Source organism: Chiloscyllium plagiosum, chromosome 10, assembly GCF_004010195.1.
Source record: "Chiloscyllium plagiosum isolate BGI_BamShark_2017 chromosome 10, ASM401019v2, whole genome shotgun sequence".
Lineage (NCBI taxonomy): Eukaryota > Metazoa > Chordata > Chondrichthyes > Orectolobiformes > Hemiscylliidae > Chiloscyllium > Chiloscyllium plagiosum.
In genome coordinates, this window is record NC_057719.1 from 89614997 (window position 1) to 89642650 (window position 27654).

Here is a 27654-nt window from a genome sequence, read left to right on the forward strand (position 1 = left end):
CATCAACCTCCTTTGTCACCTTTTCAAAGAATTCAATAAGGTTTGTGAGGCATGACTTGCCCTTCACAAAACCATGCTGACTATCCTTGATCACATTATTCCTATCTAGATGTGCATAAATCCTATCCCTTACAATTCTCTCTAAGACTTTGCCCACAACAGAAGTGAGACTCACCGGCCTATAGTTACTAGGGTTATCCCTACTCCCCTTTTTGAACAAGGGAACCACATTTGCTATCCTCCAGTCTTCTGGCACTACTCCTGTAGACAAAGAGGACATAAAAATCAAGGCCAATGGCTCTGCAATCTCTTCCCTTGCTTCCCAGAGAATCCTAGGATAAATGCCATCAGGCCCAGGGGACTTATCTATTTTCACCTTTTCCAGGATTTCCAACACCTCTTCTCTACATACCTCAAAGCCATCCATTCTACTTATTTGTGACTCAGTATTCGCATCGACGACAATGCCCTGTTCCTGAGTAAATACTGAAGAAAAGTATTCATTCAGTGTCTCCCCAATCTCTTCCGCCTCCACACGCAACTTCCCACTACTATCCTTGACTGGACCTATTCCTACCCTAGTCATTCTTTTATTCCTAAAACATCTTGAACCAAGGGACATTTGCTGTCCTCCAGTCTTTCTACATGAATAGTGTCAGATATGATGACATAAAGATCAAAATCAAAGGCTCTGCAATCTCCTCCCTGGCTTCCCAGAGAATGAATCAGAGGATAAATCACATCCGGTAGAGGGGGCTTATCTATTTTCACATTTCCAGAATTGCTAACACCTCCTCCTTATGCATTTCAATCCCATCTAGTCTAGCAGCCTGTATCTTAGTATTCTCCTCTACAACATTGTCTTTTTCCAGTGTGAATACTGATGAAAAATATTCATTTGGCGCTTCTCTTATCTCCTCGGACTCCACGCACAAGTTCCCACTACTATCCGTGATTGGCCCTAATCTTACTCTAGTCATTCTTTTATTCCTGCCATACCTACAGAAAGCTTTAGGGTTTTTCTTGATCCTACCTGCCAAAGATTTCTCATGTCCCCTCCTGGCTCTTCTTAGCTCTCTCTTTAGGTCTTTCCTGGCTAACTTTTAACTCTCAAGTGCTCTAACTGAGCCTTTACATCTCATAGTAACATAAGCGTTCTTCCTCCTCTTGACAAGAGATTCAACTTCTTTAGTAAACCACGGCCTTCTCGTTCGACCACTTCCTCCCTGCCTGACAGGTACGTACTGATAAGGACACGCAGTAGCTGTTCTTTGAATAAGCTCCACATTTCAATTGTGCCCAATCCTTCCTCATTCTAAATCCTGCCCAATCACATCATAATTGCCTTTTCCCCAGTTATAACTCTTGCCCCGCAGAATATACCTTTCCCTTTCCATCAGTAAAGTGAACATAATGGAATTGCACTATCAACAAAGTGCTCACCTACCTCCAAATCTAACACTTGGCCAGGTTCATTACCCAGTACCAAATCCAACGTGGCCTCGCCCCTTGTTGGCCTGTCTAAATGCTGTATCAGAAAACTCTCCTGCACATATTGGACAAAATCTGACCCATCTAAAATACTCGAACTATAGTACTTCCAGTCAATATTTGGGAAGTTAAACACCTCATTATTATCTTTGCTTTGCTTTGCTCTACTCTTTGGAACTATTCGGAGGCTGATAGAAAACTCCCAATAGGGTGATCTCTCCTTTCCTGTTTCTAAACTCAGCCCATACTACCTCAGTAGACAAGTCCTCAAATGTCCTTTCTGCAACCGTATTACTGTCCTTGATTGACAATGCCACACCATCCCTCTTTTACCATCTTAACTGTTCTTACAGGAAACATCTAAATCCATGCAGCAACCATTCATGTCCCTGCTTTATTCATGTCTCTAAAATGGTCACAACATCGAAATCCCAGGTACCAACCCATGCTGCAAGTTCAGCCACCTTATTCCGGATGCTCCTGGTATTGAAGTAGACACACTTCAAACCACCTTCCTGCTTGTTGGTGCACTCTTGCTACCTTGAAACCTTATTTCTGATCTCACTACTCTCAAACTCCTGGAAACTGCAATTTAGGTTCCCATCCCCCTGCTGAATTAGTTGAAACCCTCCTGAAGAGTATTAGCAAATTTCACTCCCTCCCCCCCCCGCAGGATATTGGTACCCCCTCTGGTTCCAGTGTAGAGCATCCTGTTTGTAGAGGTCCCACCTACCCTAGAATGAGCCCCAATTATCCAGAAATCCAAAATCCTCCCTCCTGCACCATCGCTGTAGCCACATGTTCAACTCCTCTCTCTCCCTATTCCTCACCTCACTAGCACGTGATATGGGTAAGAATCCAGAGATAACAACTCTGTTCGTTTTACTCTAAGCTTCCACCCTAGCCCCCTGAACTTCTGCCTTAAATCCCCATCTCTCTCCCTACCTATGTCATTGGTACCTATGTGCACCATGATTTGGGGCTGCTACCCCTCCCCCCAAGGATCCCGAAAACACGATCCAAGAAATCATAAACTCTGACGCCTGGGAAGCAACAAACCAACCGTGAGTCTCTCTCGTTCCCACAGAACCTCCTATCTGTCCCCCTAACTATGTAATCCCCAACCACTAATGCTCTGCTCCTCTCCTCCTCTTTCCCTTCTGAGCAACAGGAACAGACCCTGTGCCAGAGATCTGTACCCCACACGGCTTACCCTTAGTAGGTCAATCCCCCGCAACAGTATCCAAAACAGTATAATTGTTATTGAGGGGAACTGCCACAGGGGATCCCTGCACTATCCGCTGGTTCCCTTTCCGTCCCCGACTCTAACCCATCTGCCTCCTTGTACCTGAAGTGACTACCTCCCTGTAACTCCTCTCAGTAACCCCCTCCCCCTCCTGAATGATCTGAATTTCATCGGCTCCAGCTCCCTCACATGGTTATTGAGGTTGGGTGTACTTCCCGCAGATGAAGTCAGCAGGGACACTACTGGTGACCTTTAACTCCCACATTCTGCAGAAAGAACATTCAACTGCCCTAACCTCCATTCCCCCTATTCTAAATTCCCAAAGAGACTTACCAATGCGACACACAGAACTCTTTTTTTTGGTTAGAGGTGAAGGACGGGTGGGATACACTACTTAAGTAGCGTTTAAGGTAACACAACCACCCAAATATGCTACTTCACTTACTCAGCAGTCCCGTGTCCACTCCTGCTCAGTGTGCACTCCGCCTATTCATGAGGCAAGTTTTTAGAGCAGTCACTTACCTTCCTTTCAGGTTGTGTAAGTGGGCGAAGGAAGCTACATATAATTTGAATGCTACTGAAATACTCTTTAAAAACATTTCTGTAATTTTAAATACAATTGTACTTCCTTGTTGAAGCAAAGTGCAACGTTTCTAACTAAGGAAACAATATTGTGAGAAGACTCGCAAGGCAAACAAACTCAACAGTCACAAAACTGCGGGAGTTAACACATTCTCTGTTGGTGGCAGATGGATTAATTTCATGGCCATTGCTGGAGAGCGGATCAGTAAATTGTGTTATTAAATCAGAAGACATTAACCAGCCCAAAATATCGTCAAGGATACAAGACATGAGAATCACGGCCGTTCAGAGACGCCCAGCAAGCTGCAGTCCCCTGCAAAATTAGCAAGAATTAGCAACAGTTAGAAAAGTCTATTATTTTACTAAAACACCTTCCACAACACAAATTAAAAGTGTAACATACTATTTACTATCAGAGTAGATGAGATCAAATAATCACAACACTTGTCACCATTTTTGTTGTACTGCATCACCTCCAGCTACAGGGGATCATCAATAACATAAAACAATCCCATACAAACTTAATTTGCTGAGATGGATGATTGTTCTTTAACAAACTCAAAATGATCAAACTACTTATTTCATTCGAGATGGCAACAGAAGTGTTTGGGACAAATTGCAGACCTCCGAGCAAGATGATATCCAACAGCTTTAGACCATGGCTGAGATAAACCAGACCAGTAAGGGATCAAGGAGATTCTACTTACCAGAAATTAAGTAGGACAATAATGTTTTATTTTCAATGACCCAAATGAAGGAGGGGGAGAAGCTTTTCACCAAGAGTGCTGAGAGCACTGGGGTAATACAATGAGATTGTGAAGGAAGTTAAAAATCAATTCGGGAGAACAGTGGCAGGATATGTCAGGTTAACCACTGTAAACATTCAATCCATCCAAGTATTATTCTAGGGGGTGAGAAGGCGTTAAAATTTCAACAAACCAACTACAACACTCACTAAAAACAGTGATAACATTTCATACAGGTTCAGCAAGCAATCTGGAAGGCAAATGGTATATCACAACAGAATTTGAATATAGGAGCAAAGAAATCTTGCTCCACTTGTACAAAAAAAACTGTTGAGACAGTACCTGGGTATATTGTGTGCAGTTTTGGCTCCTTGTCTAATGAAGGATAAACCTCACAAAGAGAATGCAGCGGATATTCACCAGATTCTTGGGATTGTGGGAAAGATTGCAAAATGTATGTCTGTATTCTCTGGAGTTTCAAAGAATGTGAGGCGATCTCACAAAACAAAAACTCTTAAGGGCATGGCAGATGAATGCAGAAAGGGCAATGGGAATGTTCTAGAGCCAGGGTACAGTCTCACAATGAGGGGCAAACAATTTTAGACTGAGGTGAGACCTTTTCCTAGGGTCAAGGAATCGAGAACAAGAGGGGTTTAAGGTTAGAGGGGAAAGAATAAAAGGGAAACTGAGGGGCAACTTTTTTTACACAGAGGATGGTACACATATGGAATGAGCTGCCAGCGCAAGTTGTTGAGGCGGGTACATTAATAACATTTAAAGGGCATTTGGATAGCAAAGAATTAGAAGGATATGGGCCGAATGCAGTAAAATGGGGATAGCAACGCACAGACATTTTGATCAGCATGAACCAGTTTGGGCCAAAGGGCCTGTCTCCTTGCTGTAGGACTCTATGAGGAGGACTTCTTTCACTCAGAGGGTGGTGAATCTTTGGAATTCTCTACCTCAGAGGAATATGGAGGTTATGTCACTGAGTATGTTCAAGACAGAGATCAATAGATTTCAAAATATTAATGACATGTATCTCCAAGATGGCAGTGAAGTGGGACTCAGGAACTGGATTTCATCTACTCTGTCTGTTTCTTTTCTTTATCTCTTTTTTTCCCTTTTGACCTCCTGTCCTGAGGTGGCATTGGCAAGAGTGAAAACCAGCATGGACTCAAGAGTGGACTGGACTACCAACCTCGAGGTAAAGCCCAGCTTGGTCTAGATTGGAAGGACTGCTATACTGAACTCTTATTCCTCTATTTTTCCGATATATTGCCGGACATTTAACTTCTTTGTTTTTCTAACTTTTTCTCCCTAAGAATCTGTGCCTAGATACCTTGGTACTTATAATGGCACTGTAACTGGCAACTTGTCAACTTCTCACTGTTCTCATGTGAATACATGTGACAATAAAGCTAATTCTAACTCTGATCAAGAAATTTGGATTGTGCAGGAATATGGCATTAAGGTCAATGATCAGCCATATTCTGGAACAGCAGAGTAGATTCAAGGGGCTGAATGGCCTACACGTTCTGAGCTACAAAATAATCAAAAAGTTTAGTCCTCATCTAGAATACATAGTGCTGTTACAAACTTTGGGAGTTCTGGTTAAATTCCATCTAGAACACTATTAAACTCCAGAAATCACAAATCCACAAGAATGATCAGAGAATCAACACATTCTGGATGTCAGGTCTAAAAAGATTAAATTATGAGGATAGATTGGATATTGAGGATGATTGGAGGATTTGATGGGGTAGATAAAGAGAAACGGTTTTCAATAAGGGGGGGTGGTTAATCATAGAATGTGAGTTAGATAAATCAGGAGTATTTCTAGCTAATTCCTGTTTATAATCTCAGATTTTCAAAACCTGCCATATCTTGCTTTGGCGTTGATAACTTTTTGTTTGGAAAATGAAGGGTTACAGAACGAAGGTTGGTGGTTGAATAGTTCAGGACTAATCCATCTGAATAGCAGAACAGCATCAAGGGAACTTAATGGTCTTCGAGAGTACAAAGAGAGAGAAAGGGGATTGCTGAAGGTAATGAACAGGGCTTTCTGCCACAAAAGTGTGTCCCAATGATCATTGGGAGCAATTATCTATGATACAGTGGGGAAAATGTGTAAAAGGTTAACGATTGGAAAGAATCCCCGTGTCTGCGTGGGTTTCCTCCGGGTGCTCCGGTTTCCTCCCACAGTCCAAAGATGGTCCCAATGATCATTGGGAGCAATTATCTATGATACAGTGGGGAAAATGTGTAAAAGGTTAACGATTGGGAAGAATCCCCAAGATATTTACAGAAAGATTTTCTCAATCAGCATGTTTCCAGACTAATGAGTAAGAAAGCAGTGCGCATTATATGCACAATGAAGGGGATAACTGAAAGTTTGGAAGTGAAGGCTGACAACACATTTATCTGATAAACCAAAGTGTTGTTCACAACTTGTCAAACTGTTACAGGATTAGATAAGAAAGAGCAGACAACCCAAGCCAGTACATTACTTTGCAGAGTGGGAACCATTGCTCATGCCAACTAGCAAGCAGAGCATTGAGGAGAGGGAAGCATAATTTGAAGAGGTGTTCCTTGCTGATTCCACATTTCTGTCATGCATTTCCCTGAGAATATCTGCTCCCAACTTATGCACCACAGTTCCAGCCTAATAGCATTGTAATTCCCCCTCCCCCAATGAAACATTTTCCCATATCATCTGCGCCTATCCCTCTCCATGACTATAGTAAAGGTCAGGGTGTTGTAATCACTATCACCGAAATGCTCTCCGACCAAGAGATCTGACACCTGACCTGGTTTGTTGGCAAGCACCAAATCCAATATAGCCTCACCTCTAGTCAGCCTATCTACATTTTGAGTCAGGAATCCTTCCTGGACACATCTAACAAAGTCTGCTCCATCCAAACTATTTGCACTGAGGAAGTTCCAATCAATATTAGGGAAGTTGAAGTCACCACCAACAACAGCCCTATTACGTCTGCACCTTTCCAAAATCTGCCTCCCAATCTGCTCCTCCGTGTTTCTGTTGCTATTGGGGGAGGGGTGGGTCAATAGAAAACTCCCAATAAAGCGGCTGCTTCTTTCTTGTTTCTGATTTCCACCCATTCTGATTCACTAGTCAAATCCTCCTTCATGGCCTCCTTTTCTGCAGGTGTGATACGATCCCTGATTAGCAATACTTCTCTTCCCTCTCCCTATTCCTTTTGAAACACCTAAACCCCGGAACATCCAACAACCGTTCCTGCTCCTGTGATATCCAAGTCTCTGTAATGGCCACAACATTGTGGCCTTTGGCTTTGGTCTTTAGGACATCATTGTCTACAGGAATAGTGCCAGAAGACTGGAGGATAGCAAACGTTGTCTCCTTGTTCAAGAAGGGGAGTAGAGACAACCCTGGTAATTATAGACCAGTGAGTCTTACTTTGGTGGTAGGTAAAGTGTTGGAAAGGGTTATAAGAGAATGGATTTATAATCATCTAGAGAGGAATAGGTTGGTTAGGGATAGTCAACACGGTTTTGTGAAGGGTATTGTGTTCTTTGAGAAGGTTACCAAATAAGTGGATGAGGGTAAAGTGGTTGATGTGGTGTAGATCGATTTCAGTAAGGTGTTTGATAAGGTTCCCCACTGTAGGCTATTGCACAAAATAAGGAGGCATGGGATTGAGGGTGATTTAAAGATTTGGATCAGAACTTGGCTAGCTAAAAGAATACAGAGGATGTTGGTTGATGGGAAATATTCATCTTGGGAGTTCAGTTTCTAGTGGATTACTGCAAGGATTTATTTTGGGTTCACTGCTGTTTGTCATTTTCATAAATGACCTGGATGAGGGCATAGAAGGATGGGTTAGTAAATGTGCAGGTGACACTGTGGCTGGTAGTGTTGTGGATCGTGACGGAGGATGTTTCAGGTTACAGAGAGACATGGATAAGCTGCAGAGCTGGGCTGAGAGGTGGCAAATGGAGTATAATGCAGAAAAGTGTGAGGTCATTCACTTTGGAAGGAGTAACAGGAGTAAAGAATACTGGGCTAATGGTAGTGTAGATGAGCAGAGAGATCTTGGTGTCCATATACATAGATCCTTGAAAACTGCCACCAGGTTGATAGGGTTATTAAGGTGGCATACAGTGTGTTAGCTTTTATTGGTAGAGGGATTGAGTTTTGGAACCATGAGATCATGCTGTAAGCTGTACAAAATCTGGTACGGCTGCACTTGGAGTATTGAGTATTGTATTCTCACCGCATTATAGGAAGGATATGGAAGCTTTGGAGAGGGTGCAGAGGAGATTTACTAGATATGGAGGGAACGTCTTACAAGGAAAGGCTGATGGACTTGAGGCTGTTTTCATGAGAGAGAAAAAGGTTAAGAGGTGACTTAATTGAGAAATATAAGATAATCAGAGGGTTAGATAGGGTGGATAGTGAGAGCCTTTTTCCTCGGATGGTGTGGTGTAAAATTATGTCCCAATACATGTGTGAATCATAATGTAACACATGTATTGGGCCAAGCAGTGGAATGTGGTGAAACGGTTAAAAATTATGTCCCAATACATGTGTGAATCTAACCGGAATGGAGGTGTTGCTTAGTCCCGTGTGAATCTTATTACACACCTCCCCGTGTGAATCTTCTTATCTGTATGTAACCAGAATGGAATGTGTTTTTTAGCCTTGCTCTGCTGTTCACATGAATGTTTATATCTGGAAAAGAGTATATCACCTGGAAAAGTCTCCAGTTCGGTGAGTCTGCTCCGGGGTTACGTTTAACCGCCGAGCGTGGGTTGTTGGCAACCGCTCTACAAGAACTGACGGCTCCCAGTTCCGGTAACATGTAGAGTGAGTATAAGCCAGACCCGGGAGTCTGCTCCGGGGTTACGGTTAACCGCCGAGCGTGGGTTGTTGGCAACCGCTCTACGAGAACTGACGGCTCCCAGTTCCGGTAACATGTAGAGTGAGTATAAGCCAGACCCGGGAGTCTGCTCCGGGGTTACGGTTAACCGCCGAGCGTGGGTTGTTGGCAACCGCTCTACGAGAACTGACGGCTCCCAGTTCCGGTAACATGTAGAGTGAGTATAAGCCAGACCCGTTGTAAGTATGAGACCTGGCTGTGGCGACGCTGCGGGGAATAAAATGCTCATATTCTAGCAGACTCGCCTCTTGGCCGTTTGTTCTGTGTCAGACTACTCTCCTACGAACCTGACCCTGAGAATTTTTTAAAACATTTGGCGTAGCCGAGCAGGGTCAATCGCAATTGAGGAGAGATTTTGATACAGAACAATGTTTCGGAAAAAGACCAAGAAACCAGAAGAACAAACTGTGGAGGTCCCGACCGTCCCGGGATGGCATGGATGTGGGCATGTACGTGGCAGTTTGTTTGAGAAATGGTGGGGGGCGACCGGAGGAACCCCAGGGTCGCTGCTGTCCACCCTTGAGAGGATCCCAGTCCTGCCGAAGAACCCCTTGCCTGGGGTACAGCGGAGGATGTGGGCATGTCCAAAAAGCTGAAGCGGAGTTAACAGAAATGAATGGGATTGAACTGAACTGAACTGAATTGAACTGAAGTGAATCAAATTGAACGGAACAAAATGGAACTGAGCTAAATTGAATTGAAATGGACGGAACTGAATTGAACACAATTGAATTGAACTGAACAGACCTGAACTGAGCTGAATTGAACTACACTGAATTGACTGAACTGAAATTAACTGAAACGAATTGAACTGAATTAAGCATAATGTAACACATGTATTGGGCCAAGCAGTGGAATGTGGTGTAAAATTAAAAATTATGTCCCAATGACTCGCCTCTTGGTCGTTTGTTCTGTGTCAGACTACTCTCCTACGAACCTGACCTTGAGAATTTTTTAAAACAGATGGTGAAGGCTTACAGGAGGGGACATAACCTTAAATTGAGGGGTGATAGATATAGGACAGATGTCAGAGGTAGTTTCTTTACTCGAGAGTAGTGGTGGCGTGGAGCACATTGCCTGAACAGTAGTAGACTCGCCAACTTTAAGGGCATTTAAATAATCATTGAATAGGCATATGGAGAGCGCTTCTAATTGGTTCCACAGGTCGGCACAACATTGAGGGCCGAAGGGCCTATACTGTGCTGTAATGTCTATGTTCTATCGCAGCTCCAAGTAATGATTCATGCTCTTAAGTTCATCAGCCTTATTCCTGACACTTGCGTTAAAATAGACATGCCTCAACCCATCACACTGACTGCAACTTTGCCCATCAAATGTCCATCCTTCCTCACAGACTCTCTGCATGCAGTACCTGCCTGTTCACTACCTATCCCATCCTGTAATCTACAGCTCCAGTTTATCTGCCAAACTAATTTAAACCCTCCCAAAAAACTCTAACAAAATGAGAAAAACTATCTGAATAGCAGAAAGTGAGACAAACAATTCAATTATATGTCAGTATTTTGACCACACATCTCATTGCCAGTGATGACTTGCTTCAATGAGAGATACAATAATTCTTTGACTGCAGACTATTCAAAAAATTCATCAGGAACATTTGGACGTTAAAATGTGTTGCGTAAGGGGGCAAGTTTCTGTCTGGTAGCCAGTATTTCTCAATCAGGAGATAATTGCCAACAGTATTCCTCAAATTTTGAACAGTCAAAAAAAATCCATTATTTCCTTCATCTTTTTCATCAAGACCATCAGAGTGGGAATAGATATATTGGAATTTAATGGAAGAACTTGATTATTATCATTGATAATGCCTCTAAGTGGATTGGAGTCAATTGTTTACGCAACTCAGCAGAAGTACTGACAGAATCATTCAAGAGAATCTACTCAACGCATAGAATTCTGGACATTGTGTTCTCAGATGGTGGTCCACATTTTCATGGGCAATTTAAGAAATTTGTACATGAATATAAGTTCACTTCCCTAATCTCAAGCAAATAGATACAATGGATGCTAAGTATAGACAGTAAAAACAATACTAAAGATTCAAGTCTTGTACTATGAAGTTACCGACCCTCACTATTACAGAAAGGGCTTGTACTGTCAATTACTGATGCATCGGAAATTAATAGCACAACTTGCATGTCTGTCTCAGATGTTGAAATCTCACATTAATGAGAATGGTCGCAACAGAGATAAACACTCAAAACAGAGCCAAGAGAAAGCCAAGCTCAAAACTTCAAGAAAAGGTACAAGGCACAACAGCTACCAAGCTGCAGTCCAGGGAGAGAGAATGGATAAGAAATTAAAAGGGAGAAGGACGGAGCAGAGCACAAACATCACTTCGGTTCGTCAAGAAGGGAGTAGTACAGAAGTAGGAATGCCCAAAAATGGTCACAATACTCCAGTTACTGCTGAACCACCGTTTTAGACAGTTAACATAGTTTCCTTGTTATTATACTCTGTTCCCCAATTCATAAAGCTTAGGACACTGCATGCATAATTAACCAGTCTCTCAACCTAACCTGACTTTCAGTAATGAAGCTGTTCCCAAACTCTCGTTGGTCTTGCATTCTTTTTAGAAACATCTCCTTTGAATCAGACTGTCTCTCCCCATTCTTTCTTCTAAAATTGATCAGTTCACAAGTCCCATCACTAAATTTCATTTCTCTGACCATTTCATCAATTGTCTATGATGTTTCAAAATTCTACACTATCCTACCCACAGTTCATACTGCCTCCAAGTCATTGACAACTTTTGAACTTGTACCATGCGTACCAAGACCTGGTCATTAATCTACAAAAAAGAGCAGGGTCTGATTACCAAGCCCTAAGGAACTCCACTACAAACCGCTCTCTGGTCTGAAAACCATTCATGAACCAAGCTGTGTGTTTTCTGTCACATGGCTAGTTTAATTTCCCATCAACCTTTTTATACCATGTGCTAGACTTTACATGCAATCTGTTGTGATGTACTAAGTCTTTTGGAAGTCAATTTACGCAAACATATTACACTCAACAACTCTATTAAATCTTCAAAAATAAGTCCAGCAAGTTAGTTAAGCACAATTTGCCCACAAATCCACACTAAGTGGCTTTTAATTTTGTCCTGAACGGTTGTTTCTAGAAATTCCCCTCTGAAGTTAAACTGATTGGAGTTTACATTGGAGAAAAGAAGGTTTAGGGGTGACTTGATAGAGGTGTATAAGATGATTAGGGGTTTAGATAAGGTCGACAGTGAGAATCTTTTTCCTCGTATGGAGTCAGCTATTACAAGGGGGCATAGCTTTAAATTAAGGGGGGGTAGGTATAGGACAGATGTTAGGGGTAGGTTCTTTACTCAGCGAGTCGTGAGTTCATGGAATGCCCTGCCAGTAGCAGTGGTGGACTCTCCCTCATTATGGGCATTTAAGCGGGCATTGGATAGGCATATGGAGGATAGTGGGCTAGTGTAGGTTAGGTGGGCTTGGATCGGCGCAACATCGAGGGCCGAAGGGCCTGTACTGCGCTGTATTCTTCTATGTTCTATGATTGGCTTGTCATTATTGGCCTAATGGGTCACCCTTTTTTGGGAATTTGATCATCTGTGGTGAGAGAAACACTTTGAAAATGAGGCAGAGGATTGTTTAAAAATAAGGATCTCAAATACAAGTTAATTGCAAATAAATTCAACAAGGAATTCAGGTGAAACTTCTTTATCCAGACAGTAGTGTGGAACCATGATGCTACCATGGGTTTGAACAAATAACACATTAAGCTTCCTGTTAAAAGCTTCTAAGTGCGTAGGGGAGAAAGGAATGGATGAGTATGCTTACAGAGTTGGAGAAAGTAGGGTGGGAGCTAAACACAGCACAGATAAGTTGGGCTGTAAATTCAACGTGAAATTACATTTGACTAATTGGTGAGACTGCGAGTAATATCAATGGTCATTACAAAGTAAATGACTTTGAGGAAAAATAGCAGCAAAGGCTATGTCATACTTCATCGGTGGGAATGACAATTCTCTGAATTAATCACTTAATCAAGCTCTTGGTCAGAGAACAGGATGACGTGTGAAATAATCAAAGGGGGGATAAACCTTTTCTTTATCTTTTACATCCAAAGCAAAAGACGACAAAAGGACATTATGCATTTGATAATTAAGTGCCTGAAGTTACAAAGTTGCATTTCAAGAGCTCAAACATTTAACCTTAATAAAAAAGCAACAAACCTTACGATGCGTGGAGTAGAGTTTGTCACACATATCCACAGAAATAAGTTGCGATTCTTTCCGATGTCCATCCAAATTTAAAATTCCATATTTGTAGCCAGTTTTATCAGTTATTGCAGCAAATATCCGCTCCACGTTGGTGTCTGCCTGTTGAACATGGCACATTACAAGCAAGTTTTGTTAAGATTTATATGTATTGTTTAGTCGGTGATCATGGAGTCACAGATTTCAGTTACAACACACACATAAGAACATGAGAAATAGGGACAGGAGTAAGCTGTCTGGCCCTTTGAGCCTGCTCCGCCATTCAATAAGATCATGGCTGATCTTTTCATGGACTCAGCTCCACTTACCCATCCTCTCATCGTATCCCTTAACTCCTTTACTGTTCAGAAATCAATCTTTGCCTCAAAAACATTAAATGCAGTAGCCTCAACTGCTTTTCTGGGCAGGGAATCCCACAGATTCTCAACCCTCCTGAACTCAGTCCTAAATCTGCTTCCCTTTATTTTGAGGTTATGCCCCATAGTCACTAAGGGACTCTTAGTGGGTCACTAAGTGTCATCTGCGAACTTTGAGACAATACACTTGCCCCAACTCTAAATCATCCATTTAAATTGTAAACAACTGCAGTTCCAACATTGATCCCTGAGGAACACCCTTAGCCACAGATCGCTGACCAGAAAATCATCCACTTAACCCCATTCTTTGCTTCCTGCTCAGTAACCAACCTTCTATGCTAAAACATTAGCCATTACGCCATACACTTTTACCTTATGCAGCAGCCTTTCGTGTGGCATCTTGTCTACTGCATTCTGGAAATCGAGATACACCACAACCACCGATTCCCCGTTGTCTACCACAGAGAACTTCAATAAGGTGGCCATTCAGCCCATCAAATTCATGTCAACTCCCACCCATCCTGGCGGTCACCTCCCATAGCCTTGCAAGTTAGTAAATGGCAGTCCAAATTAAAAATTGGTAGTCACGATGTGGAGGAGCTGGTACTGGACTGGGGTGGACAAAGTTTAAAAAAAAATCACACAGCACCAGGTTATAGTCAATGGGTGACAGCTACCTGGTGAAGGAGCAGCGCTCTGAAAGCTAGTGCTTCCAAATAAACATGTTGCACTATAAGCTGGTGTTGTGTGATTTTTTAACAATTTCTGTGGTTTCTACCACACTCATGGGCAGTGTATTCTGGGTTATGACTACTTGTTTCACACGCCCTTGCACCTCTTGCCCTAAAGCTGAAAACTGTGCCCTCTAATACAGACACTGTTTGACTTTTGCTACTTTATCTAGATTTGTCATAATCCTGAATATTTCTTACCAAACCTCCTATCAATCTCCTCAGTTCCAAAGAGAACAATCCAAACACACTTTGCATCTAAAATCCATCAACTCTGGGACCATCATGGTTAACCTCTTCTGTTATTTTCCTCACCTTTCTGAAAATGTGAGGACACTGGAACTGGACACAATATCCTGGTTCAGTCAAAGGTGAATTGGCCATGCTAAATTGCCCGTAGTGTTAGGTAAGGGGTAGATGTAGGAGTATGGGTGGGTTGCGCTTCGGCGGGGCGGTGCGGACTTGTTGGGCCGAAGGGACTGTTTCCACACTGTCAGTAATCTAATCTAATCTAATCTAAAGGGATATGTAGCTGACACCGTCTCAGCTACCAATTGCAGTTCACAGAATCCTTACAGTGTGGAAACAGGCCTTTTGGCCCAACAAGTCCACATCAACCCTGCAAACAGTAACTCACTCAGACCCATTCCCCTACTACTCTACATTTTACCCCTGACAAAGGAACCTACATATTCCTGAACATAATGGCCAATTCACCTAATCTGCACATCTTTGGATTGTGGGGGGGAAATCGGAACACCCAGAGGAAACCCACGCAGACATGGGGAGAATGTGCAAATTCCACACAGACAGTCACCCGAGGCCAGAATCGAACCTGTGAGGCAGCAGTGCTAACCACTGAGTCACCGTGCTGCCCTTGCCCTAAAGCTGAAAACTGTCCTCTCATCTTTATACAGATCTATCTAGATCTGTCATAATCCTGAATATTTCTATCAAATCTCCTATCAATCTCCTCAGTTCCAAGGAGAACAATCCAGCTAGGTGTTACTCAATAATGAATCCACAAATAAATGTCATAAGTAGTTTCATTGCACATACAGATAGGAGTCATGAAGACACAGTTACAACAGAAAGAAAGAGACCTCTGCTGCATTTAGTAATAATAACCAACTGGGGATACTTTATGAATCAAAAACGGATTCCCCTCCCACCCAAAAAATCATGTGATCACTTAGGAGAAGCTAAATTCCATCTCACTCCCCCACCGATAAACCATGCCTCATTCTCCCCTCTTCCCTGGAGAAACCTCGCTTAACTCCCTTTCCCTCCTCCAACCCCCATTCTTAAGGTCAGGGTGGAATGTGTTGGTGAAGTTGATGAATAGACTACAGTTACTGTGTTTTTTTTTAACACAAAAAAATTCTTTCCTTCGCCCATTCTACGTTTCCCGATCCAACATCATTTGTTACTGTCGTACGTATTCCATTCTCCGCTAACAATGCAATCCCACCACCTTTTCCTTCTGCCTGTCCTATGGACAAGATACATACGTCTGATTGTTTCGTTTAGTTCCCAGATTTGTTCCTCTGTTTCTATCATACTTTCTGGCAGCACATTGTAGACAGAGGTAACTCACTCCGTGAATATTTCCCCCCCTCACCTCTCCCCTAGTGTTCCTTTTTGTTACCAATAATCTGTATTTTGTTTGCGACGCCGTCCTATGAGTGGGCTTCTGACCAAAGCCATTTTGGAGTCTAATGTAGGAAACGCAGCAGCTAAGCCATGCACAGCAAGCTGACACAAAAACAACACGACCTGACTGGAGCACTGTGTCCGTTTCTGAGCAGCACGTTTTAAGGAAGGATGTGAAGGCGTTTGAGAGTGTGCAGAAAAGATTCACAAAAATGGTTCCAAGCGGGTGGGACCTTGGTTACGTTAGAGATTGGTCATCTTGGAGACGACAGGGTGAAGAGGTGACTCGATGGAGGTGTTCAGAACCACAAGGGCTGTGAGCAGAGAAGATGGGCAGAAACTGTTCCCGTTAGTATAATGATCAAGAACAAGAGGGCACGGATGTATTGTAACTGGTGAAAGAAGTAATGGAGGCATGAGGCGAAGTGAGTAGTTGGGATCTGGAATGCACTGGCCAGCACAGCAGCTCAGTGGTTACCACTGCAGCCTCACAAGTGAACTTGGTTCGATCCCGACCTTAGGTGTCTCTGTGTGCGGTTTGCACATTCTGCTCGTGCCTGCGTGGGTTTCCTCTGAGTGCTGCAGTCTCCTCCCACAGTCCAAAGATTTGCAGGTCAGCTGGATTTGCCATGCTAAATTTGTCCGTAGTGTCTAGGGATGTGCAGACTATGTGGATTGGCTATGGTAAATGTGGGGTTTTTATTTAATACTCATTTGTGGAATGTGGGGATAGCTGACATTTATTGCCTGTCCCTAGTTGCCCTTCAGAAGATGATGATGAGCTGCCTGTTTGAACCGCTGCAGTCCACCTGCTGTGTGTTGACCCAGAGCACCATGGGAGAGGGGACGCAGTGGATTTCCACCATTTTGACAGTGAAGGAGTGTGATATATTTCCAAGTCCGGCTGGTGAATGGCTTGGAGGGGAACTTGCAGAGTGTTGCTTTCCCATGCATCTGCTACCCTTGTCCTTTTAGGTGGAACTGGTGGTTTGGAAGGTGCTGCCTGAGGACCTTTGGTGAATTTCTGCAGTGCATCTTGTAGATAGTACACACTGCTGCTGCTGCTACTGAGCAGTGGTGGTGGAGGGGAGTGGATGTGGTGCCAATCAAGCGGCCTGCTTTGTCCTGGATGGTCTGCAGCTTCTTGAGTGTTGGAGCCGCACCCATCCAGGCAAGTGGGGAGTACTCCTCCACCCTCCTGACTTGTGCCTTGTAGGTGATGGACAGGCTTTGGGAAGTCAGGAGGGGAGTTACTTGTCCATGGGGTTATGGGGAAAGGGTACGAGCTTGGGTTTGAGTGGATTGGTGCAGAATGGTTGGACTGAACAGCCTCTTCCCGCACTGTAGGGACTCTGTGATTTACGGAGAAAGTGAGGACAGCAGATGCTGGAGATTAGATTAGATTAGATTACAGTGTGGAAACAGGCCCTTCGGCCCAACAACTCCAGACCGACCCGCCGAAGCGAAATCCGCCCATACCCCTACATTTACCCCTTACCTAACACTACGGGGAATATAGCAAGGCCAATTCACCTGACCCTGCACATCTTTGTGACTTGTGGGAGGAAACCGGAGGAAACCCACGCAGACACGGGGAGATCGTGCAAACTCCACACAGTCAGTCACCTGACTGACTTTGCCTTTTGCCAAGGGGTGTGGTTATGGGATCACTGAATCATGAGAGAATCCCTACAGGTCATTCAGCCCAACAAGTCCATATTGACCCTCTGAAGAGTAACCCACCCAGACTTGTTCATCTACCCTATTATTCTACATTTACTCCTGACTAATGCACCAAAGCTACATGTCCCTGAACACTTTGGGCAACTTTGCATGGCCAACTCACCTAACCTGTACATCTTTGGATTGTGGGAGGAAACTGGATCACCTGGAGAAAACCCACGCAGACACGGGGAGTCTGTGCAAACTCCAGACAGTCACACGAGGCTGGAATTGAGCTCAGGTCCCTGCCGCTGTGAGGCAGCAGTGCTAACCACTGAGCTGCCCTTAGCCACTGTGCCACCCTTTACAGGATGTTATGGGAACTGGAACAGCTCCTTAGTTAAGAGAGTCGTTTGGGTTTTCTAATAGTTAAGGAATTCTAAATTCTGTTTTCTTCTGTTTGTGTTTTAACTGTAGTGTTTAAGCAAATTCTGTTTTGCTTAAAGCTGAGTGGTTTGAGCAGCTGCATCACACCTGAAATATTCACTTCATGTCTGTATTTAAAGTAAGAAAAAGTTAGGGTCTGGGCTACCTTCTGAAAATATTTTGAGGGGGTCTGGCCTGGTCCATAAAACACTGAATGACAGAACAGGCTCAAGAGGTGAACTGCCTCCTCCTGTTCATTGGATCCTTTGACTGCCTTCCTTGAACCATGAAAAAAAGTGTTAAAAGTGTGTGCAGAAGATGACTGAAAATGGATATAAAACAAAGGGAACTTATGAGAAAATATCACCAAGTATCACAGATGGAAGTCTTTAAAAAAAAACAAAAAACAAACGAAAAGGTACAACTGATTAAAGATGGAATAAGATATTTTCTTGTGCAGACAGAAGATCTGGTTGGGACACACTTTGCACCTACTACCACTACACGTGATTGCTTCAAAGTCACATGAAAAAAGGAAGTCTTAAGAAATTTAAGGAAAACCAGGCAGATAGGAGGAATTTAAAGGTGGCAGCTCTCAAAGTAGAAAGGACATTAAGTCCAGAAGAAATTGCCCCTAGTGGGCGTGGACCAGTTGGCTAAGTGTGGCAAGGAAAGAGAGAATGAGAAAGGACAACAGAATCCAATCATACTCTCAAAGGACACAACAGCATTAAATCATGGACAGTAATCAAGCATTGACAGCCAAATTCATCTTCCCTCTACCCTCAGGGTTTGAAAGGAGAACTGGAACTCAAACCTTAGGTTGCAGCTGAAATGAGGCAAACAGCAAACCTGATGCCTTCCAGGTACACCTTGACTCAATTAATACTCAATGACTAAAAACCCATGAAGCAGATCAGAGCATTGATGATTGAAAATGTCAAACCCAACATGAAAGTGATAGTATTTTAATCCTATGGATATATCTTTCCTAAAACATGTCACTTAAATCTCCACACTTTCATGTTTAGCCGCTCCATAATGACAGTGTGTTTGAACGCTTGTGCACAAAGCACACTACCCAGATGGTGCAGTAGTACAGACATTATATGCAACACACATTGGATGGTGTCGATAAAATGTGCATCTGGAAAAACACAGCCGGTCAGTCAACATCAGAGGGGCAGGCAAGTCGGTGTTTTGGGTCAGGACCCTACATCATCTCCAGCACACTAGATGGCACAGTGGTACAGGTATTTTACATCACACACACATTGGATGGTGTAGTACAGGCAATATGCCACACAGACTGGAATGTGAAGTGGTATCAATAATACACCACACACACTAGAATGCAAAGTGGACATTATACACTGAATGGTACAGTGGTACAAACATTTCACATCTCACACACAACTAATGGTACAGTTGTATAGATATTATAAACCACACACATCGGATGGTGTAGTATAGCCAAAAACACCCGCTGGAATGTGATGTGAAATAGACAATAAGCCACAAATACTAGACGATGAAGTAGTACAGATGATAAGCCACACAGTCCAGACGGTACAGTAGTACAGGCAACACACACACAATGGGGTAAATGTAGAGTAACAGGGATGGGGAATGGGTTTGGGTAGGTTACTCTTCAGAGGGTCAGTATGGACCTGTTGGGCCAAATGACCTGTAGGGATTCTAAATTCTAAGCATCATCACACCACAGTCAGAACATCAATGATGGAAGGTTCATTCCACGTAAGTAGATATTCCACGTCAGCACTGTATCACTTTAGTGACAATTGTTTAAGATGAGGCATAATGCCCAAGTAACTCTGTTTAAATGGACTTTTAAAACCTTATTATTCACAAAACAGCAGAGAGCTGTACAAAGTTAGCAATAGACCTAAATAATTAAAACACATCAACCAGTTACTCTTCTCACTTTCACTTGTGAAACCTTGTTCTACACAAAACAGCTGCACTATTTGCCTTCATTCAAATTTCAGCCTCCTTAGTTTCTAAATTTTATTCGATAGGTATGTGATAACTAGAATAGTAGAATCCTTCAGGAAGGTGATATACTGCCTGTCTTCTCAAATACAATGTTTTGCTGGGCCACTCCATTCTGTGAAGAGGCGAAAGTGGGTACTGCAGATGCTGGAGATTAGAGTCAAAATTAGAGTGGTGCTGAAAAAGCACAGCAGGTCAGACGGCATCCGAGGAGCAGGAAAATCGACGTTTCGGGCAAAACCCCTTCATCAGGAATGAGGCTGGGAGCCTCCGGGAGTGGAGCTCCACCCCCGAGGCTCCCAGCCTCATTCCTGATGAAGGGCTTTTGCTCAAAATGTCGATTTTCCTGCTCCTTGGATGCTGCCTGACTTGCTGTGCTTTTCCAGCACTACTCCAATCTTGACCCCATTCTGCGCAGTGTCAGCCTGGTTAGTTCGGGACTACAGCTAGCCCAGTCAAGGGGACCACTGGAAGTTTTACAACAATTCACTTTGACTTGAATTTTAAAAATGACTCAAATTTAAAATGAATTCAGGTTTTCAAGCTGTAATGGCAGTATTTGAACCGATAACTGCTGCGAAACACGTGCAGTCACGAGCCACCACACTCCTTCCAAGACTCCTGAGACCTGATAGTGCAGAAGTCCTTTCTGGCTTACCCAGAATAAAATCACCCCACCAATATCAGGGGCTCCTAAATACTTAGGAAACTAATAGTTTATCAATAACAAGCTCAGCACAGTGAGAAATCAGGCTGGGAAAGGGAGATCACCTGAGCAAACACTCCAAAAGATTAAATAAAACAATTCATAGCAACATCAATATGTTTACCCATTGTTCTGGTCAACTGAGAGACTGCACAAAGAACCAAGCACATTTATTCAAATTTATACATGAGTTAGGACATACAGTCCATTCTGTCTCTCAAGCCTAGTCTCTATTTGAAAAGATCATAGTTGATCTGATTGTGGTCTCACTGTCCATACCTGCTTTGATCTTTAACTCCATTGTGAATCAAAATTCAGTCCAACTCTACGTTAATATTCAGTAACTCTACCTCCACTGCTCTCAGGAGTAAAGTGTTTCACAGACATAATCCTCAGAGAGAGAAAGAACATTCCTCAGCTGAATCGTAAATGGGAGACACTCTATTTCTGAACTATGACCCCTAATTTTAATCTCTCTGTCTCTTACAATGGGAAACATCCTTTCAACATTCACCCTATCAAGCCTTGTCAGGATTTTACATATTTCAGTAAGATCATTGCTCATTCTTTCAAACTCCAATGGATACAAATCAAATCTGTTTGACGGCTTCACATCAGTTAATCATTTCGACCCTGGAATCAGTCAACTGAACCTTCCCTAAACTGCTTCTAATGTAGTTGTGTTCTTTCTTAAATAAGGAGACCAAACTGCACTCTACATGTGGATTAAATGCAAGGTACTGCATTTTGGTACAATAAACAAGGTTGGAGTTTATATAATTAATAGTAGGGCCTTGGGTAGTGTTTTAGAGTAGAGGGACCTAAGAGTTCAGATACATATTTATTTGAAGTTTATGTCACACATAGACAGGATGGTTAAAAGACATTGAAGGCAAGCATGCCAAACAATGCTCAGTCTTTTGAATGTAGGATTCGGGAAGTCATATTGAGGTTGTACACGACATAGGTGAGACCTCGTCTGGAATACTGTGTACAGTTCAGGTCGCCCAGCTTGAGGAAGGATAGTATTAACCTGGAGAGGGGTCAGAAGAGATTTACCAAGATGTTGCCAGGTATAGAAGGCTTGAGTTATAAAGAAAGGCTGGATAGGCTGGAAATTTCTTCACTGGAGCATGGGAGGTTGAGAGGCAACCTTATAGAAGTTTATAAAATAATGAGGGATATAGACAGATTTAATGGCAGTTGTCTTTTCTCTGGAATGAGGGATTTCAAGACTATGGAGCACATTTTTAAGGTGAAATGAGAGATTTAAAAGACGTGAGGGGCAAAGTTTTTAAACGCAGAAGGTGGCTTGGATGTGGAATGTACTTCCTGAGGAAGTGGTGGATTTGGGTACAATCACAACTTTTAAAAAAAACATTTGGATAACTACATGAATAGGAAGGGTTTGGAGAGATATGGGCCAGGAGCAGGCAGGTGGGACTAGCTGAGTTTGGCTTTATGTGCTGATCTGGTTGGACCAAAGGGTCTGCTTCTGTGCTGTATGACTCACTGTGAACTCACCAATGATTTGTACAATCATAGCCTACTTTTTATTCCATTCCTCTGGCAATAAACACCAACATTCCATTTGCTTTTCTAATCACTTCTGTACTCACACACTAACCTTTTGTGATTTATGTAGCAGGATAAGCAGATCCCTCCGTACCTCTGCGATCTCTCTCACACACACACATTTACAGCTAGGAAACCATATGGGAGGGAGAGGAGTTGAAAGGCTAATGGAGGAGGAAGGGTGAGAGGGATCGTGAATGGAGTATAGATCTGGTCTGGATCTATTGTGTTGAACAGTTAGTTTCTATGCCATTATAAATACAATTTATGTAGGTGAAATCACATTTGGCAGACCTGGTGTTATTGGTGGATCCTACTTGTAGCATTGATAAAGTAGAATCAATGGATGGGATGTTTTGGATTTTCAGAAGACTTTTGATGAGGTCCCAAACAGGAGGTCAATAATTAAAATTAGAGCATATGGAATTTGAGAGTTGTTTAACAGTCAGAATACAAAATAGGAATTAACAGATTGTTCTCAGGATGGCAAAGTTGCTAGTGGGAGATCGCCCGCATCAGTGTCGGGACTATAATTGTTCACTAAGTGAGTTCAATGAGAGGACCAATTGTAATATATCCAAATTTGCTGATGACACCAAACTGGGTGGAAATCTAATTCCTAAGGAGGGTGTAAGGAGGCTTCAAGAGGTCTTTAACAAGCTATGCGAATGTGCAAGAATGTGGCAGATACTTATTCACAATATATTCCATCAAGTTAACAGCTTTTGGACAAACAAAAACAAAGTCAGATTATTTTTTTCAATGGTAAGAGGCTGGGAAATGTGGATGTTCAATGGGACCTGGATGTCACGACTTATGAAATCACTTAAAGTTAGCAAGAAAATTCAACAAGCAGTTAGGCAGACAAATGATATGCTAGCCATTACACAAAGGGGATTTGAGTTCCGGAGTAAAAGTGTCTTGCTGCAATCGTTGAAAATCTTGGGGATACCCTATCTGTAAATTGTGTACAGTTTTAGTCTTGTTATCTAAAGGAAGGATATACTTACCAAAGGAGTTTCATTTTTCAATTACTTCATTCAGGGGATTCATGATAATTTGAGGTTGTCAAGCATTAACTTTGTTTCACCATCAACAGATGCTGCCAGACCTGCTGAATCTCTCTAGAACTTAGTTTTTTACTTCAGGTAACATTCAGGTGTTGATTCCTCTGTTGAGTGGGTGATTCAATTATGGCAATGTCACTGAATGGAGAAAGTGAGGTCTGCAGATGCTGGAGATCAGAGCTGAAAATGTGTTGCTGGAAAAGCGCAGCAGGTCAGGCAGCATCCAGGAAACAGGAGAATCGACGTTTCGGGCATAAGCCCTTCTTCAGGAATGAAGAAGGGCTTATGCCCGAAACGTCGATTCTCCTGTTCCCTGGATGCTGCCTGACCTGCTGCGCTTTTCCAGCAACACATTTTCAGCAATGTCACTGAATGTCAAGGGGCGATGGCTAGATTCTCTCTGATTGGAGATGGCCTGGCATTTGAGAGGATTAAGTATGACCAGCCAAGTTGTGCTATCATTGGTGAATATCTCCAGTTCTGACCTTTTGATGGAGGGGAGGTCATTGATGAAGCAGCTGAAGATGGTTGGGCCTAGGACACTATCTGTAGGATCTCCAGCAGAGATGATCCAGAGTTGAGATGACTGGCCTTCAACAATCACAATCATCTTTCTGTGCACCAGATATGACTTCACCAGCAGAGAGTTTTCCGCCGATTCCCATTGACTTCAATTTTGCGAGGGCCCTTTGATGCTATAGTTGATCAAATATAGTTTTGATGTGAAGTCAGTAACCCCAGTTCGGGAACTCAGCATTTTTGGTCACATTTGAACCAAGATCATAATGAGGTCAGGTGGCGAGTAGCCTTGGCAAAGCCCAAACTGAGCAGCACTGAGCAGATTATTGCTAAGTAAATGCTATTCGGTAGCACTGTTAGTAGCTCCTTTATCAGTTTATCAATAATCTAGAAAAGATTGAGGAGGCAACTGAATGGCAGTAATTGGCCAGGTTGGATTTGTCTTGGTGTGTACAGGACATACCTAGGCATTTGTCAAGTCGATGCCGATCTGTAGCTAGACTGGAACAGTTTGGCTAGGGGTGCAATAAATTCTGCAGCACATATTTCAGAACTATTGCTGGACTGTTGTCAAAAGCTGTCGCCTTTCTAACATCCAGGGCCTTTACTTGTTTCTTAATTCACAAATGAATCTAATTGGCTGAAGACTGGCATCTATGATGGTGAGGATCTTTAGGGGAGACTGCAACAGAAGTTCACCAGCTTGGTCCCTGGCAAGGAGGGACTGTCTTATGAAGAGAGTTGGAAAAAACAGGCCTTTATTCCTTCGAGTCTTGTAGAATGACAGGTGACCTCACAAACATGCAAAATTCTTACAGAATGGACATGAATAAGGTTTTCCCTGGCTAGCTGACTAAAATCAGGGATATAGTCTCAGGATTAGGGGCCATTTAGGACCGAGGTGAGGAGGAATTCCTTCATTCAGAGGGTGGCGAATCTTTGGAATACTTTAGCCCAGAGGGCCATGGAATCTCAATCATTGAGCAGGTTGAAGAGAGAAAAATTGATAAATTTCTGAAAACTAACAAAAGCAAAAGGACAAGGAGGTTGCATAGGAAAGTGGCATTGAGGTAGACCATCATATATGATCTAATTGAGCTGTGCAACAGGTTCGAAGGACTGAATGAAACACTGCTGTTCCTATGTAAATTGTTTAAATAATATAATCCACTTACCGCAAACATGATGCTGGTTTCATTAATCCATAATGTCTTTTCTGTAGAAGCCTCGTGAGATTCAGACCCATTCTAACCACCAGCTGCTTTCAAAATAGAGAAATATTAGGAATTCGGTAATCAAAGACACATGGCTTCATTCAAAAGCAGCACCTTCCTGAGCCTTGCTAAGTTGAAGATACCATTAATGGAGAATACAAAGCTCACCTGAACTCAAAATTACAAGTGGAATAGTGAGTCAGTCATCTGGCCCTGAGGTTACTCCACTCGTCAAACTGACCATTGCAGATTGCTACCTCAGCGTGCACTCTGCCCATATCCCTCCATTCACTTAGTGTCAAATCAACCAGGCTATCCTGACAATGCTTAGCAGGTGAGCATCTACACATCTCAAGGATACAGAATTGGAAAAATTCACAAGCTTGAGTGTGAAGGAAACTTTTCACATAACAGTCGCAAATGCTCAACAGTTTGTTCTGAAACCAAGATCCAGTTTCCAAACTCTCCAGAGAGGGGAATCATCCTCTCAGAATCAGGTCCGTAAAACTCTGTGGTAATATTTTGTGATTTGATGAGATCAGCTCTCATCCTTGTAAACTCCACAGAATATAGACCTGAATATATACTCAATTGCTCCTCCTTAAACAATCCCACATCCCAGGAAGCATTCACTAAACTCCCTCACACACAACAATAAACTTTCTCTGGTAAGGAGACTAAAATTGTATGTATATTCCAAGCAATCTCATCATGATCTTACGTGGAAATGTAAAGTTTCTTCACTCATACGCCAATCCTTTTGCAATAAAACATACAGTTCCATTTGTCATGGAGATCAACAGCACAGAAAAAGGCCATTCAGCCCATCACATCTGCACCAGTCAAAAACTGACACCTAACTATTCTAATCTCATTTTCCAGCACCTCGCCCATAGCCTTGTATGTCTTGGCATCGCAAGGGCACATCTAAGTACATGAATGTTATGACAGTTACTGTCTCTACCACCATTACAGGTGGGGAGTTCCAGATTCTCACCACCCACTGCATCAAAAAGGATTTTCCTCACATCTAAACCTTCTGCCTCTTAAGTCTATACCCAGTCATCGATCCCTCCATCAAGAGGAAACGTCCTCCCATGTATCCTACCAATCCTCCTCAAACATGCTCCCTCTCAATTTCCTCAGCTCCAAGGAAAATAGCCAGTCTATCCAATCTCTCTTCAAAACAAACTCTCCAGCCCAGGCAACACCCTAGTAAATCTCTTCTGCATCCAGTCCAGTGTTTTCACATCCCTCCTCTAATGTGGATTCCAGAACTACACACAACAGTCGAGCTGTGGCCTAACCAATGTTAAATACACTTCCAGCATAACCTCCCTGTACTTAAATTCTATGTTTTGGCAAATAAGGGCAAGTATTCGATATGTCTTCTAACCTCTATCTATCTAAATGACCAGTGGACATGCATACTAAGGTTCAGTACAGATTCCAGCATCTGCAGTACTTTGCTCCTACACAAGGTTCCTCTTTTGCTGAGCCCACACGTGAGCATTCTCATTTGTGTACAAAAATACCCATGGGGCCTCCAATGCTTACCAGTTAATCACATTAAGTTTGGGGCTCAGGAAAATCTCAGAGGAAGATCTGCCTCAGTGAAGTTAGATGTTGAAGAGCTATAATTTTGCTTATGAATGATTACTGCATGGATCCAGGAAAGGAGGATGATCGGCCAGAACAGGAGCTGGCCATGACAGAGCTGTCAAAGGAAGCTTCAAGGTTGGAACAGTTAAAGTGAAGTTTAATGAGATTTGCTGATCCACATCATTAACACTGGGGAGTCACTCAGAAATCAGTGGGATCTGCTTTAATCACATTTAATATTTAATGCGCACCACGGAGTTTTTGATCAGTGCATTATCTGTTACCTATGTGAACTGTGTGTTAACTCTGGGTATTAGAAATACGTTGCATGGCATTGAAGATTGTTGTAATGCTGCTCAGTAAGCTTTATTGTTATTTGTTCACAACAATGGAACCTTGTGCTTGATCTTTCTTTATTCTCCCCCTGTGTCTCACATTTAACTACCTTAAAAAAAAGGCTTCAAAATACTTTAAAAAGGCATACTGACTTCAACATTGAGGAGGCTGAATGCCAAATCTCAGACACCTCCTCCCATCACTTTCTGGACCATGACCCCACCACTGAACAGCAGGCCATTGTTTCCTTTACATGTGCGAAACCTTTACATGGCCATGCTCCATCAGGGCTGGAAATGTGTTGCTGGAAAAGCGCAGCAGGTCAGGCAGCATCCAGGGAACAGGAGAATCGACGTTTCGGGCATAAGCCCTTCTTCAGGAATGAGGAAAGTTTGTCCAGCAGGCTAAGATAAAAGGTAGGGAGGAGGGACTTGGGGTAGGGGCGTCTGAAATGTGATAGGTGGAAAGAGGTCAAGGTGAGGGTGATAGGTCAGACTGGGGTGGGGGCAGAGAGGTCAGGAAGAAGATTGCAGATTA

The 27654-nt window shown here is 42.8% G+C and overlaps 1 protein-coding gene across 1 annotated transcript in view; it reads right to left on the reverse strand.

The window, feature by feature from the left end:
* Positions 1-27654, reverse strand: part of LOC122554028 (DDB1- and CUL4-associated factor 4-like) — a 105106-nt gene that overhangs the window by 34266 nt on the left and 43186 nt on the right. The window contains exons 5-8 of the mRNA XM_043698515.1: positions 25141-25226; positions 14660-14663; positions 13213-13359; positions 3583-3632 (exon numbers count right to left, since the gene is read on the reverse strand). Coding sequence (XP_043554450.1) covers positions 3583-3632; positions 13213-13359; positions 14660-14663; positions 25141-25226 — 287 coding nt within the window. The remainder of the gene's footprint in view (positions 1-3582; positions 3633-13212; positions 13360-14659; positions 14664-25140; positions 25227-27654) is intronic.